General features: G+C 43.6%; 1 protein-coding gene and 1 non-coding gene across 6 annotated transcripts; both read right to left on the bottom strand.

Annotated features, from left to right (window-relative positions):
• Window positions 1–260: 260 nt before the first annotated feature.
• On the bottom strand, window positions 261–25,295 carry SMARCA5 (SNF2 related chromatin remodeling ATPase 5). Of its 5 annotated transcripts, XM_078600895.1 has the most exons (25): window positions 25,084–25,295; window positions 23,787–23,876; window positions 23,020–23,062; window positions 21,334–21,500; window positions 20,486–20,586; window positions 19,339–19,439; window positions 18,458–18,637; window positions 17,661–17,816; window positions 17,107–17,238; window positions 16,827–16,895; window positions 16,550–16,659; window positions 15,443–15,669; window positions 15,065–15,186; window positions 14,584–14,736; window positions 13,938–14,070; window positions 12,950–13,098; window positions 12,376–12,495; window positions 11,483–11,593; window positions 10,251–10,364; window positions 8,029–8,151; window positions 7,078–7,213; window positions 6,359–6,477; window positions 5,088–5,300; window positions 3,501–3,611; window positions 261–907 (listed from the first exon to the last, which is right to left on the bottom strand). In XM_078600895.1, exons 2-25 carry the CDS (start codon window positions 23,870–23,872, stop codon window positions 851–853), a joined length of 3,033 nt encoding a protein of 1,010 aa, XP_078457021.1. In that variant the 5' UTR covers window positions 23,873–23,876; window positions 25,084–25,295; the 3' UTR covers window positions 261–850. The 5 variants fall into 5 exon arrangements, 3 of the variants coding, with proteins under 3 accessions (XP_078457021.1, XP_078457020.1, XP_078457019.1); XR_013586076.1 differs by lacking the exon at window positions 23,020–23,062 and having other exon boundaries at window positions 7,078–7,210; window positions 8,033–8,151; XM_078600894.1 differs by lacking the exon at window positions 23,020–23,062 and having other exon boundaries at window positions 7,078–7,210.
• TRNAV-GAC (transfer RNA valine (anticodon GAC)) lies at window positions 24,278–24,350 on the bottom strand. The gene has a single exon. It is a non-coding gene; the product is annotated as a tRNA-Val (tRNA).
• Window positions 25,296–25,342: the final 47 nt, after the last annotated feature.

Below are 25,342 nucleotides of genomic sequence, written 5' to 3' on the forward strand. Positions count from 1 at the left end.
CCGTCATTGTGTGCAAGCCCCATTCACCGCCACACAAGAGTGGCCCTCAACATCGGCCGAGACGAGTGAATGCGCGACCACCAATGCTTCCAAAATCCCCGAATCTTGCAGTAATGTAACCCTGATAAATGATCTGAATGGTCTCATTTACACATCCTATGTCCGCGCTGCAGTTATGTCAACCAAGTGCTTGTGTGTGTGTGTGTGGGTGCACGCAAACCCCCCCCCTCCCTTGTTATTGAGCTCCACATAAACACTGCAATTGTACACAAACTTTATTAACTTGTATATGGCATACCTTATAGCAAAGAGGACTATTTTAGTTCTTGAAACGTCATACATGTTGAAATTAAAAGGGCACGTTAAGGCGTATACGCAAATGAAACAACAAAAATGAGAACAAATAAGCAAAACAGCAGCTTTACAATGTACACACGTCAGATAACACTGCTTTGTTTTATAAACAACGAGTCGAATTACAGGTGCAGTTTTTTGAAAGGGAATGTTAAAATTATTTATTTGCCTCTTTCCACTTTAAATAAGTGCTGTTTTTTTTAATCTAGTATTTTACCAACAATATAATAACATCCTTTGGATGTTAATTAGTAACATCATGATTGTTTTAATAAATTTATTTCATAGAATTTTTTTAAGCTAGTAAAAATATATGGAGATTTAAACAATAAACAGAGAGAAACACATGCAGTGTACACGTTGATGCTCTCTCTCTGGTGAATGTTCTTAATTGACAGCGGTATTTTTTTGGAGACAATTAGACGATGATGTCAGTTTTTTGCTAACTATGGTTGGAGTATACCAGAAAAGATGTGGCAGTGCTATCAGACAATGATTAGGTTTTCACTTTCTTGGCTCCCTTCTCCTCCACCGGTGATTCTCCCTTCCTTTTCTGTGGACAGAAATGCACAAAGCAAAGATAAAGGCCCCCCCCCCAATAGCCATAACAGACTGTTGGGGAAAGTGCTGTTAGCGAGCACCTATGAAGGCCGCCACGGTACACGAGGGGGTGGGTGGCCAACACCACGCTGGTCCACCTTTGTGTCTGCAGTGGCGATGTTTACACACTGCACCAGGTACTCATTTGAGGCCGAGTCGACCTAGGGGAGGCCCAGGACTGGCTCAGATAATTATCGTCACTGGTGTTGGCTGTGAGCGGGAATCAAACTCGGGTCGCTGGGTTTGTAGCGCGGTGCACTAACCGTTGCACGGCCGCTCTCCACACAGCAATGCACACACACACATCCACATTGTAGAGTCTGCTTTTCAGACGGCAGGTTAGCAATACATGCTGATTGTCCCAAACAACAGAACATGAGTTCAGCGATTGAGCATAGACACCTTCACTCTTATCAATGAAAACGTACTGATACATGGAACCGGTAATTAATCTCTGTTAAAATCACTTGCCAGTTTCTTTGGCACAAACTTTGTACCCCAGTCGGGCTCAATTTGTTCTTTCAAGTAGCTATTTGTGCCTGCTCCATAAACATTATCGACCAGCAGTGACTTCATAGCAATTTATCTTCCAATCAAATAACACTATGACCCCAGATTTCATGACCTCCATAAGCCACATGCAATCCTTGAGTCATCATTCAAATCATTCCACGGTGACGGAATTACAACATAGGAGAAAGGACCTCATTGCCATACAATTGAGCATAAGGATAATTTGGGAATTTGCATTTTCTAAACGTTCTTACACAGCAGGCTGGTGCGTTACACAACAGAGCCCATTCCACCGTGATGTCTAATCTGCATGTAACATACTCGTAATTCTGTTACTGTGACATAACCCACGAAGCCAATTTATGTGAACACTCTATACGTATTATTCACTCAACATTCAGGAATTCATCTTCTTGGTTATTTCGGTAAAGTCACGTAGAAGGGAAGTAATAAAATAATAAAAATAAAACATAATAAAATAATTATCACGACGTTTCGGCTACAACGCAAGCTGCTTGCGTTGTAGCCGAAGCTGCTTGCGTTGTAGCCGAAACGTCGTGATAATTATTTTATGTTTTATTTTTATTATTTTATCACTTCCCTTCTACGTGACTTTACCGAAAGAACCAAGAAGATGAATCCCTGCAGTCACGAAAGCCTTAAATCGAAACAGTCAGGAATTGTATGGCTGGTCGTGGTAAAAGGCTGGATCATAACTAATCTACGGAAATGCTTTTCTTTAGCAGCTTAGCCATGCATTAAAGTTCTTCCCCATAAGTTTTCTGCTCATCCTTTTCTTTTTGTTCGCTAACAATGGATACGAAAACAAAAGTAAGCTTGCATCAACGTTCAGGTCACTGGCCCCAACACCAAGTGTGGCAGGCCGTGTAACCGTTTAGTAACCTCTTGTTTTCAGCTTAAAAGTTAATTTAAAAGCAAAACGGAAGCGATGAGGCACGGTGGAGAGAGGATAGCAGCTAAGCTTATAAAGGAAATGGAACAGGTGCCTATTTTGTATCTATGCTTGATACATTCCCATTACTTAGAATTCCCATTTTATTTTATATTCTGAAGATTAACGTTTTCTTTCTCTATACATTTATGTGACAATGATTAAGCAAAGTTTCTTAATCACTGTTCTAAACAGTTTTTCCGCTGTCATGTTAATCCATCTTGGTGCGTTTTCCCTTGTGAAGAACAGACACTGGACCTGGTAACAGAGCACCGATTTGTCCATTCCACTTGATCCAGGAAAATAAAAAAATGTAAGATGCACGCAAGATAGAGAAGCAGTTAATTTTCAAATGCAATGGATGTTATATTCTATTAACATATGTTTTTATAAGAGTGCCTACCAACCAGTGCTGAAAATGAAGGGATGAGGACGAATAAACATAACAGTTTCATAAAATATCACCTTCCTACAAGCACGATACATGCATCTAACCATGTGCAAGAATAATATTTTACGTAAAATAGATGCATGTTAATTTCATTTAAAAGGAATGAGAAAGATTGAGAAACAAACAAAAAAACTAATAAAAAAACTAATAAAAAAACAAATAAAAACACAAATAAAAACAAATAAAAAAACAAATAAAAAAACAAATAAAAAAACTAATAAAAACATGATTCTTGAATTGAACCATAACCTCAGTTCGTGACAACTCACTGAATCGCAAATTGGAAGTAGGGTGGGGGGGTGGGGGCGAATCGTTATATGCGAGATGTTAACTACCTCGTTTGGTATACAGGTCGTGGATTCAAACCCGACCCTGATGCCTGTATATTTGGAGTTTGCATGTGTTCCCCATGGTCGCGTGGACTTTTCTCTGGGTCCTCTGGATTTTCCCTCCACATTTAGAAACGTGCGTTTAGTGTATTTGGCTGTGATACATTTCCACGTGATAAGCCACTTCGTTGAGCTATCATCTGTGGCCAGGTCGCTTCTGAAAAATAACTATGTAGCTCAGAGGGCTTTACCTGGTAAAATACATTTACAAAAATAGTTTCATGATAAACAGTGACCATACCGTGCCAGGCTTGGGGCCTCGTTTCTTCTTATCGGCTTTCTCCTTCTCCTCCAGTTCCATGTTTTCCCTTTCGATGAGGGTGATTAGTGTGTTGCAACGCCGCTGCAGCTCCTGCACGTGTGAACATTGTCATCCTTCAGTTGGGAATGGATCAGCACCATAACCATCATGTCATAATTCACATCGTTGCTCATTATTGTATTGCCTTAAGGCAGCTGAGACCAGAGAGATCCCTACATAACTTATCACCAATGTTTTTTTTTGTTCTGCCACGAGCAAGCTAGCAATATTTCAAATCAGTAGCTCATTGTACTATACCAGTTTTTCCCATAGTATCACGTACTAGACTATGCTTGGAAAGCAATAACTCTGAAATCTACAAAAAAAAACCATGCTTGATAAAAGTCCCACAGTACAATGTCAGGCAGATGACGTTTAATTTGAACTCGTGAACCCTGAATCCAGAGGCAAGCGCATAAACCACAAGGCCACCCAGCCATAAAAACACACACATTCACAACAGAGTACTTTCTTGTTGTTTTTTTCAGTAAACACTATGCGTGGGGACTAAGCAAAGACACTTGCGCTGTGAAAAGTAGAGCCAAGGTTTCTTTAAGCAGAAACAACTTTGGTTTTGTAGGCTTGTTGGGGGTGACTAGAATGATGGAACAAGGCAACTAGAATAGTGTGAAAGTGCCAAAGACCAGTGCTCCTCTAGCCATGATAAACAGTTTTTTATGGCAAGAAAACAGGTGCTAAGATGTTAAAACATCAAACTGAAACCTTTTACAAGGAATCATGTCTGCATTAACAGTGCAATGTCTTTGTGCTGTACGCCTTTTGGCGTCCTCTGGTCTAACACCATTTGAGACTAGGCTCGAAATAAAGCTGTCTCTGGTGTGGACCAATCAGTTTCAAAGACAATGCATATATTATCAGAGTATGTTTTTTGTTTGCATTCTGACCACAAGTATTGTGGTTAATGCAGACATGATTCCTTGTAAAAAGTTTCAGTTTGGTGTTTTAACATCTTAACACCTGTTTTGTTGCCAGAAAAAAGGGGAAAACCTATTCTCATATTTTGGTACTGGCAAAGGAGGTCCCACGATGTAGTCTTGGCTCATCTTTCACAGTGCATGTCTTTCAAAACCACGTTATAAAATGCCCTATTGTACCGCCCTTTTGTCAATCCACTGCTGGATGAGAGGCTCCCCATCCCATGTGGGTCATGGGGGTTATTTGACCATACTTCACCATGTTGGTCTGTGGAGGTCGGTGCAGGCGGGGATCATAGATGTGGGAGTAAATAAGTACTGTACAAGAATAACTTTTGCTTCATTGCGCTCTGTTACCACTGTGCATCTCCAAAGCCTATAACGGACTATCCAGGCTGATGCCTGCTTGGCTTCCGATATCTGATATTGGGTGCATTCCCAGTAACTTAGCAATAGGCAAAGAACATTTTCAATTAATGTATACCATTAAATGTGACATACTTGTTCTTTGGACACTATCTGGCTGGGTTATTGAGAGCGGGGGGGGGCAGGGGTGGGCTGAGTGCTATGATGTGATGTGCAAGCCAGGCACCATCGCCGTGCGGGACTTGATGAACCAGTCGAAGCGGAACTGAGGCGCGTTGCGGATGCACTGGCGCAACTCGTCGTAGACGCTCTCCTTCTCGAAGCCCAGCCGGTGCACCATGCACACCAGAAATCGGTCCTCCTCCTCCGTGTAGTTCTTGCCCTTGTTAGTGCCATACGAGATGCGCAGCTGGTAGAAGGGCGCCCGGTACCGTGCAATCTGTAAAATTGCAAAGACAGAGATCCCCTCCAATGTAATCGTATAGATTGCTGGCGCAAGTGTTGTTGGTAAGCGCCTATTAAGGCCCAGAATGGCATGTATGGGTCAACGCTATTCTTGGCCATATTTCTCTTTCATACTGATGTTAACACACCCCATCAGCTGCTGAATTTAGACCGAGTTGACATAGAGATGAGACCAGCTTCAGTTTCCACTACTACTTGTGATGCATGTGGCATGTGCAAACAACGTTACTGGTTCATTACAAATATATCTGCAAATGTTTTCGTTAACGCATTGAGACCTGCGTTAATGATACTCTGGAAAACTATGCTATAACCCATATTGCGCATGTGTGTGTGTATAATATGCACCTGATACAACACATAGTACAGAAGTTTGGGTGGTGTGTTGAAGGTATTGCTAATAGGTACTTGCTCTTGTTGGCACAGCATATACAGTCGTGACACCGCACTAAGCTGCCCTAGATACATAAAAAGCATATACAGGTGGTCCCTGAGTTACGATGGTCCGACTTACGATATTTCGATCTTACGATGGCGATACAACAAAATTGCCATCAACAACCTAACATCGTTCAAGTATGCAGTACAGTACAATAAGATACGTTACGATAGGTTCAATGCATGTATGATACGTAGCTTTAGCGATTTAATTTTAGGGTTACCACGATACGTTCAATGTATGATAAAAGTTTTTATAGCAGATAGGATTGTTTCCTGAAAAAACTTTCTATTAAATTGCAGTTCATATAGGTAGGCTAAGAATTGACCTTGTTTTTTTTACTTTACATTTTACTGTGCAATACAGTATTGTAATTAATAAATACATACAGTATATAGTTTATACAGTAAATTGCTCTGTTTTGCTAAATTATCACCATTCTTTAAGACTCCTGGGTAGGCTGGGCCATCTTCGACTTAGGATATTTTCGACTTACGATGGGGTCGTCGTAAGGCATCTCCGTCGTAATTAGAGGACTACCTGTACACATATGCACATGGATGAGGTAGCAGCAATGTTCACAGGACAGTCACCTTGGCATCCAGAGCCTTCTTAATGCTGACGCGCCGCTGGATGCGAGCCTCCCCACGCTCAATCTGGGCCATGATTCGCTCAATGTCTTGCAGCTCATTACACCTCTCCCAGAACACAGCTGCACGACATGAGGCATGGTTACACATCACTCTCGGCACTTACGCTGCTAAACAGATTTCAACAAGTGATTAATTTTATTTGGGATGTTACAAATCATCCCAAAGCAAATTGGTGAATTGTTACAATTCACTCATGCATTCATGATTTAATTCAATCATCAATTGCTTTATTGAGATTGTGGTCGTGTACAATCTCCCGTGGCTGCTGGGTTTATGTAAACCAATCTAATAAACCGTGCAGCAGCCCAGGGACTCTCCCAGTACTCTCCGACTGCTACGTTTGCTGTGGCGATGTGGGTTGTGGACAGTGGGTGGTAATGGTTTGGGGGGGGGGGTGTTGAGATTGTTGGTTGTTGCCAAACTGTTTGGGTCGCTGTTTATCCTGACGTTGGTCAATATGTCTTTGTCATTCGTCGTGTCTTTTCGTTCTCTATTTCTTTCACTCCGCCTCTTCCACTTTTTGCCTTGATGTCTTTTTCACGTCCTGTGTATCCGCGAGTCACTTCGACAAGCTCTGGAATTTGTGCAATGATACGTGCAAATCCTCACTATGATGTGTTGCACAGCACTTTGTGGGATGGTAAAGGTTCCATAAGTACCTGAGTATTCCATGACCTCCTCAGGAGTTTTCCCCTCTACCTCCTGAGAAATGTTCTCAATGTCATCCCGACCCCACTTCTCGTTGGCCTTGATGAACTGGTTGAAGTCTCGCTTGGTCCAGTTTGTAAAGCCCTGCTAAGTTCAAGATGGCAAATAAGGTTAAATATTAATGTGTGTAATAGAATTATTGGCACAGGTAGCCTATTGGGTGGGTGCCTGTTGTGTGCAAAGTATTACATTCGATACAATTGCTACACCGCTTGATTTTCCAATCCTAAATGCCTTTGCTAAACATCCCGAGTACAAAGTTAAATAGAAATACAGAAAAATTTAAATAGGGTTCTTTATAGAAATTCCATGCCTCCATTTTACCTAACTTAAAAACAATTACAAATGGTTGTTTGTGACGTCCCTTAACTTAACAACAGAAACTTTAATCGATGATGGTATGAACAAAGATTGCCACACATCAAGTAACAAATGCATCAAATTGTTTAGGTTAGGCCAAAAAACTAAAATCTGTTGTGAATCATAGCGGATGAGAAAACCTATGCGTTATTTGAACTACATAATTGCATTATTGAGTCACTGCAGAGTAAACAAAATCCGACATGAAAAGAGAGGCAGGTGCTTGCTCTCAATCAGTGGATCCTTCATTCTGGTCAGCCTTTAGACTTGCAAAAATGCATGCATAGAAACACACACACACACACGCATAAACGGGCATACATGTTAGTCACGCACTTACACCCACAGAAACGTGTTCTAGCGTACGCATAACTGATCGGCAATATTTCACAGCTTAATGGTACATTTCATTTTTCAAAAATTACTTTTTTTTTTAAGTTGTGTTTTGGGAAAGCATATGAAGTGTCCTCAAATAACTGGACAGATAGGCAAACTATTTTACGGGCATAGCAACAGGCAGAGGATCCAGGTGTGTGTGGGACCTGCGTCAGAAGCTTCTCTTTTTCCTCCGCCTCCTCTTCATTCAGTACGTCAGCCTCGTCAATCTTGCGCTGCTCCTCCTTTTGAACCTGGGCGGCGTTGGGGATGTCTGTACTACGCGGGACCTGCACGCGCACACACACACAAATGGGAAAACGTAAACATCCTTCTAAATCGAGAATGACTGCTAGGAAAAGTGCCGTTAAGGAGCACATACTCTAATCGGCACGCGATATTATATTGCGGGACAGGTGGTAGGGACAACACAATATCACTAGCTACATCGACATTATGCCATGTTCAAAATAATGCTCGCATGCAATTGACGTAGACACGTTGAATAATTCAAATGTACCAATGCACCATATTTCACCTTCCCTCTTTGAGTAGTGTGTGTGTGTATGTGTATGTGCATGTGTGTGTATGTGCATGTGTGTGTATGTGCATGTGTGTGTATGTGCATGTGTGTGTATGTGCATGTGTGTGTATGTGCATGTGTGTGCATGTGTGTGTATGTGCATGTGTGTGTATGTGCATGTGTGTGTGTATGTACATGTGTGTGTATGTGCATGTGAGTGTATGTGCATGTGAGTGTATGTGCATGTGTGTGTATGTGCATGTGAGTGTATGTGCATGTGTGTGTATGTACATGTGTGTGTATGTGCATGTGTGTGTATGTGCATGTGAGTGTATGTGCATGTGTGTGTGCATGTGAGTGTATGTGCATGTGTGTGTGTATGTGCTTGTGTGTGTATGTGCATGTGTGTGTATGTGCATGTGTGTGTATTTGCATGTGTGTGTGTATGTGCATGTGAGTGTATGTGCATGTGTGTGTATGTGCATGTGTGTGTATGTGCATGTGTGTGTATGTGCATGTGAGTGTATGTGCATGTGTGTGTATGTGCATGTGTGTGTATGTGCATGTGAGTGTATGTGCATATGTGTGTATGTGCATGTGAGTGTATGTGCATGTGTGTGTGTATGTGCATGTGTGTGTATGTGCATGTGTGTGTGTATGTGCATGTGTGTGTATGTGCATGTGTGTGTATGAGGTGGGGCCTTACCATCAGCCCCACCAAAACTAAGCACCTGCCTGGGTATTTTGTACCATCGGACACTCCACCCCCACAACTCCCAATTGGTGATGGGGCAGTTGTGGAGAGAGTGGAGAGTTTCCCATACCTGGGCAGTGTGCTTATGACCGGCTCCAGTTTATCAGCAGAGGTCTCACTCCGAATCAGTCGAGCGGCAATATCTTTTCATCGGTTGCGTAACGCTGTGTGGAAGCTACCTGGTCTGTCGCTCCGCACGAAGCTTCAGGTCTTCTCGGCCACGGTCATTCCCTCCCTTCTCTACGCTTGCGAAACGTGGACCCCCCTAGTGGAGCATCTTCGCCGGTTGGAAACATTTAGGCTGGCCTGCCTACGATCCATCCTGGGTTTAACCAGGCTGGATTGTGTGAGGAGCTCACAAGTCCTTGAAAGATCTGGGCAAAGTCCCATCAGTGAGCTCCTCCGGCAGGCAAGGCTGCGTTGGCTGGGTCATGTAGCCCGCATGCCCAGCCACCGCATGCCTAAACAGCTTTTGTTCGGCCGGATCGAGGGGGCTAAACGGGCGCGGCACGGGCTAGAGAAGAGATGGAGTGATGTGGTACAGGAGGATGTGGAGCTGAGTGGACTTGCCGATGACTGGTACCAGCGGTGTCAAGATCGGCCTCAGTGGAGGAGGCTCGTGAAGGACGCTACTGGGCAGTTGGAGGCAGTCGCCCTCCAGCAACAACGGAGGGCGGAGGAGCAACGCTCACAACAACGAGCGGAGCGCCGGGTGGCTAAAGCACAGCAAGTTGGTACAGTAGGGGGCACAGGTGGTGCATCAGCCAGTCATCTCGGTCATCTCGGTCAGTCGACCCGTGGCACCTGGGTCTGCCCCGTGACCTCCTGCCAGCGGGCGTTCGACACTTCACGTGGCCTCAAGGTGCACATGGCCTGGCACAAGCGTCGTGGTGACGTCACCGCCACTTAGTGGCGAATGGCGGTTGTTGTTGTTGTTGTGTGTGTGTATGTACATGTGTGTGTATGTGCATGTGAGTGTATGTGCATGTGTGTGTATGTGCATGTGTGTGTATGTGCATGTGTGTATGTGCATGTGTGTGTATGTGTATGTGCATGTGTGTGTGTATGTACATGTGTGTGTATGTGCATGTGAGTGTATCGCGTTGCAATGCCTTGTAGCCGATGGTTTTTCGGTAGTGCAGGATTTCTTTCTCCAGGAGCTCAAAGAGGCGAGGAGGGAAAAATTGGAAGTCCTGGATGCTTGGCTGCTTTGGTGGCCGGGGGGCCTGGCCACAGGAAACGCACAAGAAGCAAGGATTGTAAGAAACTCTACTCGAGTGTTCGTCCAAACTGAAACGGGTTACGCAGACTCTTCTGCCTGCCACACAATCTAGGTATTCAATACATATCACTGATGAAGAGTGAGTAAATGATGCAAATTCCAATGATGTTCTATAAGGCATAAAAAAGCTGAAATATGGCATAAATATAGGCAAGTCTATGCATATAACTCGTAAAATTCTGAAACAAAACAACAATGATTTTGCACCCCCCAAAATTGAGGAAATTATTTTCCACCTCTTTGTTTTTGAACCCATACATTTAAAGGTTTTAAAGAGTTCTGAATCCAAACATCACATTGTGTCCAATTGTATCAATATCTCAATTACAAATTTATATGGCACATATTTAGACATTTGTTTGTTTGTTTTTGAATGCATTGCTATGAAGGTTTGTGTCTTGAGATTATAAAGCACGCTGAATCCAAATACGGCATCGTATTATCGATAACTACATTTTTTGTTTGAGTGTGTGACCAGAAAGCCAATAGAAGGTGGGAGAAGCCAGTTACTAATTTGACATTACCGGCTCATTCAACACAATTCTGTAGTATGAAGGCTTGGTCTTCTTATACAGTGCACACATTGTTGTAACCAAAACACTGCAGAGCAATTACACTATGAGACCTCCTTTACCAGTGGCAAAATATAGTAGTAGGTGTTTACCCTTTAAACTGGTACAAAACTGACACCTTTATACAAGGCAACATGTTTGCAATAACCACAACACCAATGGAGACTAGGCTCTAAGGAAAGCTGTCTCGGGTGTGGACCAATCAACTTCAAGGACAGTGCATATTATTATCATCATCAGAGTTGTTTCTTTTTGTTTGCATTTTGACTACTTGTGTTGTGGTTTTTGCAAACATGATGCCTTGTATAAAGGTGTCAGTTTTGTACCAGTTTAAAGGGTAAAAACCTACTACTGCAGAGCAAATCTGAGCCGAACTGAATGTCCAGATTTGAGGAGCACCCTCAAATATCAGCAAGCGAATTGGCCGGTACGCAACGAAAACAGGGAAAAAGCGGAGTTGTGTGACTGACGGCACAGGTGCGAGAGGTACTTTGGGTGCCTTGGGCTCGCTGACTCGCAAAGCCTCGCGGAAATAGGCGTCCACAGCATAGTTCGCCTTGCGCTCACGCTTGGGAGGTTCAATCCACTCCGTCAAGCTCATCTGAAGGAAAGAGATTGGAAACGTTGAAGTCTCGAAGTTATACATACGTGTGCAAACTTTGACAGGTGATCGTCATCTTTCAATGTCACCTAAAACTTGTATAAAAAAAAATAAAATTAGAAGTCGGGGTCTGTTAAAAATAACACATTCCTGCAGAGGGAGCTGGTAGGAACGTTGGGTTGCTCGGTCAATGGCCAGGGTCAATGGCGGCGTGGTGTATTCCGCAAATATGGCCAACTGTGAGGGCGGGCACAAGCCGGCGTGAGTAGGATAAACGTTGAGTTTTATAAGGGCACCACGGGTTGACCAGCCCCTCCCCACCCAGCCCCACCCCTCTCACCCCCCACCCAGCCCCACCCTCCCCACCCAGCCCCTCCCCACCCTCCCCTCTACACCCAGCCCCTCCACACCCTCCCTACCCAGCCCCTCCCCACCCTCCCCTCCCCTCTCCACCCAGCCCGACCCCTCCCATTTTTGGATGCACGACGGACGGACACAATAATCCCCTGTGGGCTAGTGGAACCAGGTGATTCCTACCAGCATTATTTAAATCTTACAATAGTGGATTACAACGATGTACATTTTAACGCCCTACTTTTAGAAAATCCTCACGTAAACCATACATTATTTCAAGGGTATATCCATTATTAATGACCATGAATAGTAACTATACTGAAATCAGCACATCATGACTATATAAACACAAATGCACTAAGCATCCCTACATAAAGTAGAAAAAAACTGGAAGCACGTCAAGTTTTCGAGCTGAGCACTGGGCGCACCTTTTGCTTCTCTCTGTAGTCCTCCCCCTCGAACGTGTACACGCTGCTCTCCGAGTCCATAGTGAAGTTGCGCAGGGAGCTCTCGCCCAGGCTGCTCAGTTTCTCATTCATCTCGGCCGTCTGCAACAAAAGACGCAACGCAATGAGCAAGGAACTGCCTGCTCACAAGTGTGTACGCGGGGAAGTATGGAATATAAACTGCTTGTGTCCATGTAATACAGTTTCATAGTCAACTCCGTACACCTGCTCGGTGAGGTATTGTATCTCATGAAGCCGAGTTTTTGTAGTTAACGTTCTATGAGCTGGATGCAAGGCAAAGTTGGTCACTGCGTCGCGCACTTTCAGATGCGTTTCTGCAACCGTCTGGAAAGCTCTTCCTTCCGATATTAAAAAGCCACTGGAGCTACGCACTTTTAAATATAGATTGACAACTCATTTCTTTAGAACTGCTTTCTGTGTTTAGTTTGTTGTCCTTCCCCCACACCTCCGAAAAGCACAGTTGGCTACTTACGGCGCGAAAGAAGTTAAACATACGTACATACAAGGCCATGTAACAAGTCGTTAAAGCGTATACCCTTTTCTCTCCCCGCTCCAGGACAACGTCGATCTCCTCGTCGGTTATCTCGCTGTCGCGCGACGCGAATACGTGCGTGGCGCCATGCCGGATCATCTGCAGCATCTCGTCCTTGCCCAGTTTGTTGGCCTGCTGATCGATCAGCCGGCCTGCGCACACAGTGAGATGTATGTATGTTGAACTTCTTTCACACCATATGTAGCCAACTGTGTGGAGGTGCGGGAAGATGGCAAGCATTTACCTAGGTTAGTTGAACTCTAAAGCATATATGCTTACACACCCTACATACAATAGAGTCAGTAGTATCTGCACACATGGGGGGGAGTAGGAAGACGACATCAGTGGGAGCGACCGGCGAGGCGCCAAGAAGCCCTCCGTAGGAGCTAGAATAAGGCCGCCAAATTTCTAGTATACTCTTTGGTTCTTTCGGTAAAGTCACGTAGGTAAAAAAAAAAAACATATCACGACGTTTCGATCGCAAGACAAGTGGTCGTCCTCAGGCGGAAACAAATAATCCAGCAGTGGAACTGCTGAACCAGCGAGAGAGCTGTTACAACAAGAGGTAATTTACGTGACGATGGGCTTCAAATCAGGATTAAAATATAGCACTTTAAAGTTACAGTTCATTCCATTATTAAAAGTTATACAAAGTGCACCCCTCACCCCAGATGTGGGGGTAAAAAGTTGCTCCAACAGGTTTCCAAAAATTGTCAACCCCCACCAACCTCCCCAAAAATAATCTTCGCTCCCCTCACACATTTTAATACTTCAATGCACATTACGATGGTGCTATGAAAGAGCGCCTGACTTTTGATTTTAAAGTATTTTCTTTTCTTCAAAAAATCTTTCAATTCACCTCACGCAGCCCAGGACATGAAAACTACGAATGTTCCTACAAGACTAGAGCGATTTGTTTTTGTTGTTGCATCTTCCTTTAAATGACACCACGAGCAAGAGATGATGAGATGGGAGGTCAAAGGAGCGACACCTTGCTGTATGACGATAGAGTCAAGGCGCAGCTTCATCTCTGCCCGCTCCACGATGCGCTCTTCGACCGTGTTCTCCGTCAGGAAACGGAAGACACGCACCCTCTTCGCCTGCCCAATGCGGTGAGCACGATCCTGATTGGCGGTGTGGACAGAAGATAAAAAAAATATTTAAACAAGCACACAAGTGGACTATACACTGCTTTCCAACATCCGATTGTCCTTAGTTGCAATTTCCACCTACATAATGAGATATCACATGGCACATAGCGTTACGAGATGATGTTACCCATGATGCCATGCATGACGTCACGAGAGGAGGCGTGGTACACGCATTGTATGTGATATCATCATCGACTTGACCAAAAATGATTACCAATTATCGCTGCTTTTTTTGCCAAAATTTGGGTAACCCTTTCATCAATTTGGTACGTTTTCAATCGGGAAAGTCCCTATTAGGAATGCAACTTTACACTAAAACTTTCTTCACATTGGGCGATCTTTACGAGAGTTATCGTGACCCCGTGTTACAGACGGAAAAAGGAAATGCATTAACGCCTTCAAATTTAGTTGTAGAGTGTTACGTATGCCAGTGGCGGGAGCTGGACATGCAATTAATGTCCAGGGTGTGTAATCGCTCCACCTCACCATGGCCTGCAGGTCGACCTGAGGGTTCCAGTCTGAGTCGTAAAGGATGACCACATCAGCTGTGGCCAGGTTGATGCCGAGGCCACCCGCACGCGTCGACAGCATGAAGATGAACTTGGAGCTGTTGGGAGCATTGTATGCTGCAATGGCCTCCTACAGCACCACCCCAACAACGCATAATTTTAACATCAATATCTTTAACTGGAGTGTCTTTGGCAAAATCAACAAAGCATTTACTAACACCTGGGATGTGAGCCAGACAATGGCCATAATGGCATGGTCAACTGATAAACAGCTACACGAAATTATAATAAATGCCATTTGCTTCCCGAGGAAAAATCAAGGATTCTCAAGACTCATTTTCAGCAGGGTCCTGCATTGGAATGTTTAACCATTACCAATAATGAGTGCTTGGCATCTGGGAAGAAACTGGAGAAAACCCATCCGATGCATACGAGACGGTGACACTCAAGGCTCAAACCTGTCTGTCTTCATGAGGAGTTTGTCCATCCAGACGGCAGTACCCATAGCCTTTCCACATGCAGTAGTCCTCCAAGATATCAAGCATGCGCGTCATCTGACTGAAGAGCAGCACGCGGGAACCTACACAAACACACCCATAAAGACACATTCAGAGGACCATCCCCCGACTATCACCATCCATTCAAAACCAAAGCCTTTGACAGAAAGTTGCTTGTGAAAATCCTGTATCATGGAACAGTTAACAGTGCACAACCTTCACAGTTTAACGTCATGTCACCACCGTTTACGCTCAAGACTTGGTGTACCTGTGCATGATGCGCACATTGTCACAAGGTATACTCAGCCATCATGACACAAAGTCAGTCGTGACTCTGACCCTGCTCCTGCAGCTTGGGCAGCAGCTTGTCGAGCACCACCATCTTGCCGCTGTTGTTGACCAGGTGGGTGTCCGTGGTGTAGGGAGGCCCAGGCTCAGCGCCGTCAAACAGGTACGGGTGGTTGCAGCACTTGCGCAACTGCATGAGGATGTTGAGCAGGCGTAGCTTGTCCATCTTGCCGGCCGAGTTCAGGATGTCGATGTCCTTCATCAGGATCCTTGTGTACCTGCAGAGGTCAGAGGTGGCAGCTCACTGGATGAACCATGCTGCACCACGTGTAAAAATTACTGCATGCTTGTTTATTTAAGTGCTGAAATAAATCAGCATACAAGCTTTTACGCATCATCTCTTTCAGCATGAATTGTATTACAGGCAGCCTGTGCACATGCTTGCACTCGCATAGTTTCATATCTGCATGAATTACCAACATGTAGTGTATATTATAACAAAATGTGAGCATCGGAACATTACAATGAAAGTATTGCTTAAATCACATTCCCTATTAATAATTTAAATGTACACACAATAATACAATTTATGACGCACGCAATGTTCCAGACCGAAGACGCAATTCTGAGGCGCGGAGCCGAGCTCAGTGTCAGATGGCGTTGTGCGGTCCGGTGAGACTCGGTTAAATGTCGAGCTGAAGAGATGCGCCATTAGATGGTTTTTGAACGAAGAAAATGATTGATCGTTACGGATGTGAATAGGGATGGCGTTCCAAATGACGGGGGCTGCGACGGAGAAACGACGAGAAGCAATTACAGTCCTTGTCTTGGGAGGTTCAAGTAGGTTCTGCGTCGCACTGCGAAGTTGTCTACGATTCATTAAAGTGTAAGGCATCAGCAGAGAACTTAGGTATGGTGGGTAGCTAGATTTTATGGCGCGGTAGCAGAGGCAAGCGATCTTGAAAGTAATTCTGGTCGAAATGGGCAGCCAACAAAGGACACGAAGGATGGACAGGGAGTCAGGGCGAGAGTTGCAGGGGCCGTAGACTGTTTTACAAAAATAATGTGACCTAAAAATCCAGCATATGAAATGAAAACGGTGACGCAGAATAAGCTGGAAGAAGTTTTACACATTAAAGCATTTAACGAGTAACTTACCACTCTCTCTGCATTTTGCTGAGGCCAATGTAGATTTTGACTTCCTTCTTTGGCTGAAGACTCTTTTCCACATCAGCCTTGATACGGCGCAGAAGGAAGGGCCTTAACACCTGTGTGAAAGTGTCATTATCAGCCCACTTAAACACAGACATACATGCAAAAAGTGATGATTTTTCAATCCTAGGTTACCTGAAATGTAATTGTCTTTTTGTAAGTTGTGATCCCAATCAGGCAGATTGAATACCATGTGTAACCTACCAGCCCTTCATGGACTCACCATATGTAGACGTTCCACCAATTCCTGGTCTCCCAAGCAGTTGTTTGTGTCAAACCAAGAATCAAAATCCTGAAATAAAAGAAACATTAAATGTATTGCTGTATCTACATATATAATAACAGCCGATATATTAAAACATCCAATGATTTGCACATTTTTACAAGGTTGGTGAGTAGGTAGTGCATTTATTTCTCAATCTCCAATGTATCTCAGGTTTTATTGAAGATAGTGAAAAATGTATTGAATTTGGTAATTTTTCTGCCACATTACTTTTCCTGACCTCGGATGAGTTGAAGACGTCGGGCAGCAGGAAGTTGAGCAGGGACCACAGCTCGTGCAAGTTGTTCTGCAGAGGCGTACCCGTCAGCAGTAGTCGGTTCGTCGACTTAAACTCGCGCACAATGTCCGAAAGCTAGAGAGAAGGACCAGCGCACTGTCACCAAACCATTACATTCACTATATTTATGGCTGTGAAAGTCAATGAATTCATAAGAGGTGTTAAAGACACTGAGTTGACTGAAGACTACATTCAAGGTGTCTCCTTGTTCAAATGAGTAACAAGATGGCACTCATTCATATTGGTAGCCAAAAATCTATTATGGAAATTGCACATTCCCATGGTGAGGATTAATTCATTCTTGGAACAAATACTGTAAATTTCCCACTGAGCAGTGCTACTGATATTAACCCCGGAGGGATGATATGCTGAGTTGGCCGTTAATGGAATTGAACCCACAATTTTCTGCAAGTCAAGTGTTCTAATGATGGTAGGACACTAACTGGCTGGATGAGTTGATTGTAAGTAAACTGGTGTTCCCTGGGATAGCAGCTGACCTTGGATTTCTCATTCTTGATGCGGTGCGCCTCGTCAATGACCAGGTATCGCCAGTTGAACTTCTTGAAGACGGACTTCTCGCGAATGACAATCTCGTACGAGGTGACACACACGTCCCACTCTCCCGGCATCATGACATCCCGGATGAAAGCCGACTTCAATGTAAATCCAACAAAAGGAGTCAACAATATAACAGAATTGTGAGCACACGCTCTTTTAACTTGAAAGTGGCATGACAGTGGCAACTTGTGAAACCCTTGTTTTCAATGTCACAACAAGTATTTTTTTTAAATCAGTAATTTTGATTATACTTTTTGTGTACACAATCTCATTGAAATACTACAACCTGACTTTTAAGGACATGTACAGGCATTCCACTGCTGGATGAGGGTCTCCCCATGCCTGTGGGATATTATACCAAACTTAACTACACTGGCCAGTTCCGGTTCAAGGCGGGCAGAATAGACGTGGGAGCAGCTGTTGGCACCACATAGCCCTGCAGCCTTATAGCTCGATTCTGATTGATAGTCACCCATCACAGCACTATCCAGACTAAATCCTGCTTAACTCCGTGAACTAACGAGATCGGGCATATTGTGGGTGATTTGGTAAATGGACTGCCATTTTTAACCTCCCATTATCCCATAAAATCCGATTTTTTTTTCGTAAAACAGGAAAAAACAGTCAAAGAAAAAAAGTATGACACTTGGGGCACACGTGAGAGCGCATCCTAAGTCTCCCGCACTTTCAGTGGCACACCGAACTTGAAGCTGCCAACCGACTCAAGGGAACGCACCCGCTGGTCCTTGCTTCCAATGAGGCAAACAGCACGAAGCGATGGCACCCAACGCTCAAATTCAATCATCCAGTTGTGCAACGTGGACTTGGGCACCAGCACCATGTGTGGTCCCTGGATGTTGCGGTGATGCTTCATGTAGCCCAGCAGGGAGATGGTCTGCAGCGTTTTGCCCAGGCCCTGGAGACAAAATCAAGGCACTTAAATATAGAAACTTGCCAAAAAACATATTGCGTGATCTAAAGTGTTGGATTACGCGTACAGGAAAGAGCACGAGCTATCACAGGAGATGGACCTTCGAGTAAAATTGGAAAATGTCCAAGGCAACATAAAATCGAATGTTATTTTACATATTTGATCAACTTAACCTACTAATGACAATGTTGTAATTATACATTTTGTAAAAGCTACATGTCCGTTCAATAAAAACATGTAAAACTTTCTTTGAATCCACATGCTGAAATCTGTTCCATGAGTGAAACTTCAATTTGCCTGTTAAGATACTGGTTTTCAAAGGAACATTACAGCAATTTAAATGAATAAGGTTGATTACTCTTGTAAGCAGAAACATATACATATAGTTGCACATGCCAATCTATCCAAGTCTCCTAATTTCCTGTTATCAACCCTTGGCAAAAATACTTCTTGTGCCTATTCACTGTTATGCACCCAGCGATCAGACAGCATTGCCAAGTACCATATCCAAATCATAGTTCTGTCATAGAGCTGAGTGCATCGGAAACATTACAATATATCATACTGTTAAGTGTAATCTGGTGATGTTGCTATTATTTTGCATCTAAGTTCACGGTTTGATTTTGGGAGTCTACAGTAAAACATACAGGCGGAATCGTTGGTGTTTGTGTGACAAGGCCAGGTACCATCTCGTCAGCCAGGATGCCATTGATTCCATTCTCATAGAGAGAGATGAGCCAGTTGAGGCCCCGCACTTGGTAATCCCTCATGGTGCCACCCTTCACATCTGCAAAAACGGATCAAGTCAGTCAACACTAAAAACATGCACGACCTTCACTCGACAGGTGGCTAAATAATAGTTTCCATAATGAGAACTGAATCAAATAGTGCCTATTAGGTAAACAAAATATATAACAAGAATGTTCAGGTATCAAAGAGAACCAATGGCTCCTGTTAAGTTTATACCAATTATAAAGACTCCACAACAAATCTTTCTATTGTAGGTATAAACTAAAAATAATCTTCCTTTAAAAATAAAAAAAATGGGGAAAATATCGCTATTGTTAACCAAACATTTAAACCTTATTTATTCAGCCACGCTTACCATCTACCACTTAGTGTTGTTCTTAGCCAAAAAAGACAGGATCATCATGCATTGTTAAATGTTTTTTTTATCATTTACATCATTAATGTATAAGCTCTCACATTTGTTTTTATCTTTGTGAATTACCAAGCTCCCTGTTAAGAATGTGCAAGGATTGAACATTTCTCTTACTTGCTCCATTTCCCAAAAAAATTGTTAAATAGCAAGTAATATAACTAAAGATTTGGTTAAAAAAACATTACCCACTAATACTTGAATACAAATTATGACAAATAAAATAAATATCCGTATATTTGTTCAGCGAATTGACACTATATTCAGATCACATAGGCTCCCTTAAACTGAGGATTAAAAACAACCATATTAACAAGTCATCTCCATTGAGTATAAAAACGAAACTTTTCATATTTTACGAGGTAAGGCCCACTGCGCTATATAGCTCTTTTTCAGAAGCGACCTTGTCACAAATAATAGCTCAACGAAGTGGCTTATCATGTGGAAAATCATAGCAGCCAAATACTGTAAACGCATATTTCTAAATGTGGAGGGAAAAACCAAAGGACCCCGAGAAAACTCCACGCAACCACGGGGAGAACGTGCAAACTCAAAATATACGGGTGTCAGGGTCGGGGTGGTGGTCGAACCCACAGCCTCCTGTATACCAGGCGAGGTAGTTAACATCTCCTAGCCACCGCGGCACGAATGTACCCGTTGTGAGTGGCACGTACAGGTGGGTGACTCTTCAAAGCGAGTGCAAATGTTGGTCGCCTTCTTGCTCTCTGACAAAAGCTCCTCATCCTCTTCCTGCTCTGTCCTCCGGTGGCGAAAGCTACAGTTGTGGGAACAGCAGCAGCAAAACACTTGTAATTGTTTTTTTTATTATGCAACTGTCTCATCCAACACTAAATAATGGGACTACTGAGTCTTGGAACAAAGCAAAATCTGGCAACAGCACTGGGGAGTGACAATTGTGATTGAGTGTGATTGTCGGGATTATTTGGCCATATTTCACTATGCTGGACATTGCAGGTTGGTGAAGATGAGCCTGCTTCGATTCTGAGATCTGATGGGATGCATCCTGGTTAGTTTGATCATAGGCACTGCAAATTAGAACCAACCTTATAGGTACTCTTTGGTTCTTTCGGGAAAGTCACGTCGGTAAAAAAATAAAACAATAAAATAATTTCTTTCACCTACGTGACTTTACCGAAAGAACCAAAGAGTATGGATCCTTGCAGTCACGAAAACTTCAAATCTAGAATGAACCTCATAGGTACTTACTTTTTTAACATTTTGGTAAAAATTATGACACAAACAAATTTACATAATTTCATGTAAAAGAGTATAATCCGCATCACTTAAGACGCACATCAGGCATTAAATGGTACCGCTTTTAGGTCAAGTACAATTCACTGTACATCTGTTTTATTGTTGTGAGTAAAACGCTGCATGAAGGGGCCACTGTGCTGAACGTTGAGCCTCTGTGCAGGTTTAAGTGTGTCATTCCAGAGTCGAACCACTGTGCTACTGCATAGGTGTAAATGTGCGCAATGTTTGTGTGAACGGCTCCACTGACTCTCCGACGGACAGCAGGTGCTGCTTCTCATCGATCTTCTGCCGCGGTCGTCCCGGCTTAATCTTGAGCGGCGACACGGGCGCCTTCTGCGCTGCCGGCTGGATGAAGTGGGCAAAGAGCTCCGTCTGCTTGAGCAGGTACTCGAAGCGGTTTGCTCGATCGGATTTCTAGAGACGCAGGAAGCAAATAGACCTCCTGTTATGATATACAAATAACACACATTGGAAATTTAAATACGACGTTAGATTATGATTAAGGAAATTTATTCAAAGGCATTTGTAAATTACATACAATTTTCATGAAATTGGGCACCATTCAACCAAAACCGACATATGTAGGAACACTGATTATGAGGAATGTAATGATTCACCACCTCAAAATTATTTTAATGAGCTACAAGTTGGGGTCACAATTCAATGCCAGATATTTTTTTTCCATTGTGTTGAATATAGAATCTCTAGTGGCTATAGAGTTTACAAGGACCCATATCAAATACAACATATACAGATCAAAATCGATACATTTTCAGATGCACAATTTTAAGCATTATAATTTAATAGCACTGATGCATCGTAGCATACCTAGCCATTTTATTTAGCATTTTTTCAATATACTGCAGGATAAAGGCCTCCCCATGACATAGTGGTCAAGGTGATTATTTGACTATATTTCACCACGATGACCAGTGGACTGATTTAAGGGAGAATCAAACCAGTTATCACACGTCACTGACGTTAGCCACTGCCAGGAATTGAACTCACCGCATTCATAGGGCAGTGCACAAATCACTGGCACTACTCCACCCCCGCCTAGCTATGAAGAGGAAAACCTCACCGATCACGGGGGTTACATTCCTGGCAAATTCCATTTTGGGCAAAACTGGGTTGGTCAAATAAAAGACCTCATGGGAAAAATAAGGTAGTGTTCCTGGGTCAAAAATATCACCCCCTCCCTCTTTGATTAATAATTTGCGTCCACTTGGTATCACATAAAAACGGACAGAATATGTTAACGAAATTAAATACATTAACACATAGAATGAAATAAAAGTGAAACTGATGATTTTACTTACAATGAATGCTGAAGATGATGTTGGAGGGATTGTAGGGCCTCTCCAGGCTAATCAGGGTCAGTTGGTGACCCCTGGGAGCATTCAGGAGAGGCTTGTACCAACCCCTTCTCGATACATTTTTTCATCTTGTCCAGGAAGTTCTTTGCGATCTCGTGGTCAGCTGATGCCGATTCCCCCATCAATTTCATGTTATGGAGGCTGAATCTTTTTCAAACATTCTCAGACCAGCCATTACTGGCCTTGAATGTAAATATACTGGTACTTATTTTGATTTGCTTTAAGTGTTCGTAAAGGTGGCTAGCCTTCTCCCTTATAACTGCACCCCTGAGAGGCACTTTTCTTTGTGTCGGGTCCTCGATCTACAAAGTGCCTTTCCCATTTTCTCTAGAAATGGATCACGTTGAGCAACATAAGTTTAGTGCTGGCTGCGGCGTTGGCAGAAACACTGGCCTCTATCTTTTCCTCTGATGTCTTAATCGTTCTCAGTCGATTAAATGACACCATCGTACCGTCCAACGGATGCAGCACTCCCACATCTTGCAAGCCTTTTTGCACTAAATTAATCAAATTTTCTCTGCTTCTTCTCACTGCAATTATTGCCTGCCGCCACTCACCTTACGCTTAGGCGCCGTGATTAAACAAGTGAGCCCGCATGCGCTGAATGTTGGGGAGAGAAGATGGTACCGAGATGTTTATCCGCCGCCTCTACAGTAACTCTTAAATACTATCGGACAGATCACTACTTTTCGACGCGGAGATGCAAATTCGTAGCAGCGTCAACCCACGTATAGCCGAAACATCACCCTCGTGTTCCGGAAAAACATACCTCATTAAGTAAACCGTGTAGAGCAGTGTATCATTCGGTAAAAACGCGCTCGCCGAGGTTTTTTCTTAATTTATCAGTCAATTCTAGCCCTGCTGTCAACTATTTCAAATATCGCACCCAAGCCACTCCCAATGTCCTCACCTTGCCCCGTATCGCTGTTGGCTAAAGGGGGGCTTAAAGCCTGCCCTACTGAAGTCCCAGCCCTCTTTTAAATTCTTATACGGAGTCACTAAATTCGTATACGTAGTCAAGTCAACAATTTTGATACTATAGTTGAATACCAGTAGTCCTTTTCTCTTCGACGTTGAGTACAACATTTCGCTTGATCTGCTGTGGTTTCCTTTTAATTTGCAAACTTCGTTGGTTAATCAAACCGTGAAATGCCTGGACAAAATGCTAATAATGGTACAATTACGCCAATGGGCACCCTCTCCTCCTGCACAGGTGGGGTTAGAGCTATCGTCGACTGAATGCACAACAGACAAAATAAAATATTTTTATTCTTCGTTTTTTCAGAACTAAAAAAACGTCACGCTATATTTGTTTTATACTCACCATCTTGTACTCGTAGTCCGAGTCTGGAGGCTTTGCCTCTGGGATTGAAGTGTTGGGTGAAGCTGTCGGATCAGCGCTGGCCTCATTGCTCTGCGCGGACAGCACGGGGCGGCAGCAGACACGCAAACGCGGGTGAGCACTTGGGCATAAACATGGAGCACAGCTTTTAAAAGTAAGATTAAGTCATATGCTTCGGTTTTATTCGGTAAAGTCACGTAGTAAAAAATAAATAATAAAATTAATACTTTTTTCTTTATTTTTAACTACGCGACTTTACTGAAAAAACCTAAGAGTATGAATCCTTGCCGTCACGAAAGCTTCAAATCTAGAATTAGAATTAAGTCACTTCATTGTAATTCCCCGACACACGAGGCTCTCCCTCGTGTAACACGTGCGTGTGTAAATTTCGCTTTAAAGCTTTCGTGACTGCAGAGAAGACGTGTGTTTGTGTGTTGTACACACAAACGTTGAAAACAAGATAAAATAATCGCTGTTTCCGCCCGGTTTCGAACCGGGGACCTTTCGCGTGTCGGGCGAATGTGATAACCACTACACTACGGAAACTGGCACGTACGCATGCGACTGCGGTGCACCTTATATAGGATAGACAACCCCGTGTTATCAACTTTACACGGGCAATACATGACGCGTGTTGTCGATACAAGCTGAGACGCTGTTCACGTTGTTGCCTTTATACGTTTATCAACAAGTTTATGATTCTCAGGCTTCTGCAATGTAAGCGCAGCTGCGACTGACGCACTCTTAAACGCGACACGGGTCAGGTGGGTGCATTTGCAATGCATCAGTAAATCACGGAGAGCGATAGAAAGGAACTTTTGAAAGCAAGGCCGTGGGTTTTATTGCAGAATTGTGTTGTTTTGTCGTAAGCGACGTCGACGCACGCTTAACACTTTGCTGCCAACACGAATACACAAGAACGGTGCATTGTCAGCGCTGGGGAGTACAATTTAATGCATTAGCGCTTTAATTGGCGACATCTGCAAAGAGTTTTAACGTGGCGAATACGTTCAGGGAAAGTTGACGCAACATCGCATATTGCGATGTTTAGGCCGGCGGGAGAGGCGCTTCACATATTGTAGACCGCACGCGCGGCACTCGGAGAGAGGGCGCACGTGATTGGTAGAGACGCGCGATTCAAGGCGGAGCTCCTACAGAAAAAACGCCCACAAACAAGCGCCGGCCAATCAGGGACGAGCAATGTAACGTTCGCTGCGCATCTCCTCTGGGAAATGTAAAGCGGGACTAGGCGCGGGCCTAACGCTGCGAGCCCCGTTACCTCTTGCTTGGCAACGGGCGACACGGGCTCGCTTTCCTCGTCCGACATCGCCGCTCGGCTCGTTTAGTGACAAACAGAATGATTATTTTAAAAATAACAATCGTTAATAATCGATTAAAATAGCGCGAGGGCGCGTTAAAAATAGCGATAAAAAGCGCAATGCAGAAATTGCGCGAAAGTTGGCGCAGGGACGCGTTTTGATTGGCTGAGACGTCAGGACCTCCAATGGCTGTCTTTGGTGAAGTGCCGGTTAAAAAAT

The sequence above is a fragment of the Lampetra planeri genome, chromosome 15 (assembly GCF_965212315.1).
Source record: "Lampetra planeri chromosome 15, kcLamPlan1.2.h2, whole genome shotgun sequence".
NCBI classification, from domain to species: Eukaryota; Metazoa; Chordata; class Hyperoartia; order Petromyzontiformes; family Petromyzontidae; genus Lampetra; species Lampetra planeri.

Coding starts and splice junctions, on each gene's coding strand:
- SMARCA5 (XM_078600893.1), bottom strand. CDS start 25,131: ATGTCGGACGAGGAAAGCGAGCCCGTGTCGCCCGTTGCCAAGCAAGAG. Junction 15,670..16,549: donor AGCAAAATGCAGAGAGAGTG/GTAAGTTACTCG, acceptor TGACCTCTGCAG/GTACACAAGGATCCTGATGA. Junction 12,496..12,949: donor TGGAGCGGGGAGAGAAAAGG/GTATACGCTTTA, acceptor CTTTTGTTGCAG/ACGGCCGAGATGAATGAGAA.